The following is a 3,819-nucleotide window of genomic DNA, read 5'->3' as shown; positions in this document are numbered from 1 at the left end:
GATGGACAGATGATAAAAGGCGGGGTTGATTCATACTTATGTATTCTAGCCCCCTCCCTCTCCATCACAGTTTGAAAATTTCCTTTGGTGAATGGGAAAAGATTCATAAATTTTTTAAAAAATATATTATTTACTTATTTGATGGACAAACCATCAGAGAGAGAAGGAGAGACAGAGGGAAAGACAGAGAGTTGGTTTACTCCCCAAATGCTGTAACAGCAAGTTCATGAGTGGGACAGGCTGAAACCAGGAATCTGAGACTCCCTCCAGGTCTCCTGTATGGGTTGCAGGCACCCAAGCACTTGGGCCATCCTCTGCTGCTTTCCAAGGCATGTTAACAGGGAGCTGGATTGGAAGGTGAGCAGCCAGGGTTCAAAGCAGAACAATGAATGGAATACCAGCATCACAAGCAGTTCCTTAACCCTCTGCAGCACTAAACAGGACTGCACCAAGATTCATTTAAATTTAAATAACAAAAACCAGGACTTTAATTATCATCATCTACATATAAACTCAATTAAATGTTTGCATGTTTGTATAATTTAAAAAAGGAAAATATACAGGTGATTTTAGCTTATTTGTAAATCTTTCTGTTTTCTCGGTTTTTCTAATGAACTTGGCTTAATTTTATAGATTTTTTTTATGATTTAACATCATGCATTAATTAATGTAATATTATTTCTGTAGTCAAGAAATAATTTATGATTTTCCACAAAGTGTTAATCTCAACAATAATAATAGCTACATAAGACAAGGTATTTAAGAGTTTCTCTACTCAGTGAATATAAGTCCCCAGATTTTGTTATAATTCTTCACACATTCTATGGGAAAATAATGTTAGAAAAAAATGTAGGCTTACTAGAAAGTGAAGTTTATGTTTTATACTTCATTGCCCATGGACTCAGATGTACAAAGAATTTTATCTCAAGTTATGAACTAGTCGTGATTTTTCTGATATTTCACAATATATCAGTATATCTGTAAGGTCACATCTATAAAGAAAATTCAAACAACTTACATAACAGATTTAAGTCACATCTGTTGAATATGTACTTATCACTTTAATCTTGGTACTTAGAGTTTTATTTGATTCATTTATTTAATTCTAACTTCAGTCATGGTAAAATTATCAATCTCTGTGAAAGTTTCCAAGTTGAAACGAAAGGCTCCTTTTCTCTACCCTCTTTCACTGTCTCAACATAAGGTATTTATCTCTATTTAAGTAATTAATGTGATCTTCTCAGATATGTAGTACACATGCAGTCACACATCTGTCATTCTTCCCCACTAACTGCTCAAACTGTTATCTACTCAATAAGTTCAATATTACATCTCTGTATCATTTTCTCTATTAGCAGACTGAATCAATTCAAAGAGAATAGACCTCCTTTAAGGTTAATAGGATTGTGTAGTTGAGTCAAAAAAACTCTGTTTCACCTGTTGTTGACTTTACAAATTGACACTCCTGTTTATGGCATCAGTAATCTCCCTATGCACCAGTCATGAGTTTCCAAGGCTATGGAAGCCCCTTGAGTTCTCCGACTCTTATCTTGTTTAGACAAGGTCATAGTCAAAGTGGAGGTTCTCTCCTCCCTTCAGAGAAAGGTACCTCCTTCTTTGAAGACCTGTTCTTTCCACTGGGATATCACTCACAGAGATCATCCATTTAGTTTTTTTTTTGTTTTTTTTTTTTTTTTTTTTTTTTTTTTTTTTGCCAGAGTGTCTTGGCTTTCCATGCCTGAAGTACTCTCATGGGCTTTTCAGCCAGATCCGAATGGCTTAAGGGCTGATTCTGAGGCCAGAGTGCTGTTTAGGACATCCACCATTCTATGAGTCTGCTGAGTATCTCGCTTCCCATGTTGGATCACTCTCCCCTTTATTTATTCTATCGGTTAGTATTAGCAGGTACTAAACTTGTTTACATAAACAAGCTCCCTTTGACAACAGGAGTCACTGTGCACTTACTCCTCATGTAGGATCTCTGTCCTTAATGTGCTGTACATTGAGACTTAATGCTATAATGAGTACTCAAACAGTATATTTCACTTTGTATTTCTATGGGGGTGCAAACTGTTGAAATCTTTACTTAATGTATACTAAACTGATCTTCTGTATATAAAGAGAATCGAAAATGTATCCTCATGTGAATGGAAGGGGAAAGGGAGTGGGAAAGGGGAGGGTTGCGGGTGGGAGGGAAGTTATGGGGGGGAAGCCACTGTAATCCATAAGCTGTACTTTGGAAATTTATATCATTAAATAAAAGTTAAGAAAAAAAACCTCTGTTTCTCACTGCTACATGACGTTGGCCTGAGAAGTTAATCTTCTATCATGTCTACGTAGTAAAATGTCAGGAGGATGCCCTACCACAGAATGCATCAATGACACCCATTATGATTCTTTCTTTTAGTCCCTTTTATAATACAGTCTTCCAAGTTCAGGGCATATGTGCCAAGTATGTTCAGCTTAAAATCATTGTACATAGCAGATATATAGAGAGTTTTAAAGTGTTCATATCCTCACAGACATAGGTTAACATTTAAAAAATGGATATGTAACAATTTTCTTTGGAGGAACAACCCACAGTGAGAGGCAAGCCATAAACACACCCTGGGACCTAGGGGGTTGAATGTGCCAGCAACACATATCTTCCCAGGACCCTTCTCAAGGCCCCCATAACTTCCTTATTCCGCAGGCTGTAGATGAGGGGGTTCAGGGCTGGAGTGACAATCGTGTAGAAAACAGAGATGATGTTGTCCTGTTTGGGGCTGTGGAAGGAACTGGGCAAAACGTACATGAAAGTGGCAGCTCCATAGAACATCCCCACCACTGTCAGGTGGGAAGAGCAGGTGACAAGCGCTTTCTTCTTCCCCTCATTTGTGGGCATGTGGAGCACTGTGAACAGTATGAGAGTGTAGGAGGCAACTATGGTCATAAGGGGAAGCAAGAGGAAGGTCACACCTGTCACATACACCAAGAGCTCATACTTGGAGCTATCTGCACAGGCCAACTTCAGCAAGGGTGGGATCTCACAGAGAAGATGCCTGATTTCCAAAGACATGCAGAAAGGGAAGTGCATGGTGTAGATAGTATGACCGAGAGCACTCAGGTATGCCAGGATCCAGGATGTGGCTACCATGAACCAGCAGACCCTCGGTCTCATGTAGACCATGTAGTTCAGAGGATGACAAATGGCCACATACCTGTCATAGGCCATGAAAGCCAGTAGGAGGTCCTCTGCACCACCCAGTGTCAGTGCCAGGAACATCTGCAGAGCACAGCCTTCAAAGGAGATGATGTATTCTCTGCGCAGAAAATCCACAAGGGCCTTGGGAGTGACAACTGATGTGAACAGGAGGTCCATGAGAGAGAGCTGCCCGAGCAGCTGGTACATGGGCACGTGGAGCCGGGTATCCATGGTGATGACCAGGAGCAGCAGGCTGTTGCTGATCAAGGCCAACATGTACAGGACTGTGATTGTGGCACAGAGCAGTTCAGGAAATGCACAGTCATTCAGAATCCCCACCAAGATGAAGTCACGTCCGACAGTGGAGTTCCATAGCTCCATTCTGTGTGGTGAATTGAGTTATTACAGAAAGGTTTCCTAAGTTTGCTTATATTGGCTTTGGATTGTCCAACATCACCGTGATGTGTTCTATAGGAATTCCATGACATAATACATTTTTCCTTCTTTTAGCTAGTTTCACCTCTAATTTCTGAAGTTCTAAATGGTTTTATTGAATTATAACAAATAGCTAAATGAGGACCAAGTATTTTAGCATGTTTTTAATAATTAAACATTTTTAAAGTCTTTCGGTTAAG

General features: G+C 39.6%; 1 protein-coding gene across 1 annotated transcript; it reads right to left on the bottom strand.

The window, feature by feature from the left end:
* Nucleotides 1-2,614: 2,614 nt before the first annotated feature.
* Nucleotides 2,615-3,565, bottom strand: LOC138846008 (olfactory receptor 2AG2-like). Its single transcript, XM_070060272.2, has one exon. The coding sequence runs from the start codon at nucleotides 3,563-3,565 to the stop codon at nucleotides 2,615-2,617; it is 951 nt and encodes a 316-aa protein (XP_069916373.2).
* Nucleotides 3,566-3,819: the final 254 nt, after the last annotated feature.

Source organism: Oryctolagus cuniculus, chromosome 1 (assembly GCF_051225735.1).
Source record: "Oryctolagus cuniculus isolate XC-2025 breed Fujian yellow rabbit chromosome 1, ASM5122573v1, whole genome shotgun sequence".
NCBI lineage: Eukaryota > Metazoa > Chordata > Mammalia > Lagomorpha > Leporidae > Oryctolagus > Oryctolagus cuniculus.
Note: the sequence above shows the minus strand (reverse complement) of the source record. Positions and strands in the feature narration are given on the sequence as shown.

Bases quoted from the DNA above. Each gene is read 5' to 3' on its own strand.
- LOC138846008 (XM_070060272.2), bottom strand. From the start codon at position 3,565: ATGGAGCTATGGAACTCCACTGTCGGACGTGACTTCATCTTGGTGGGG.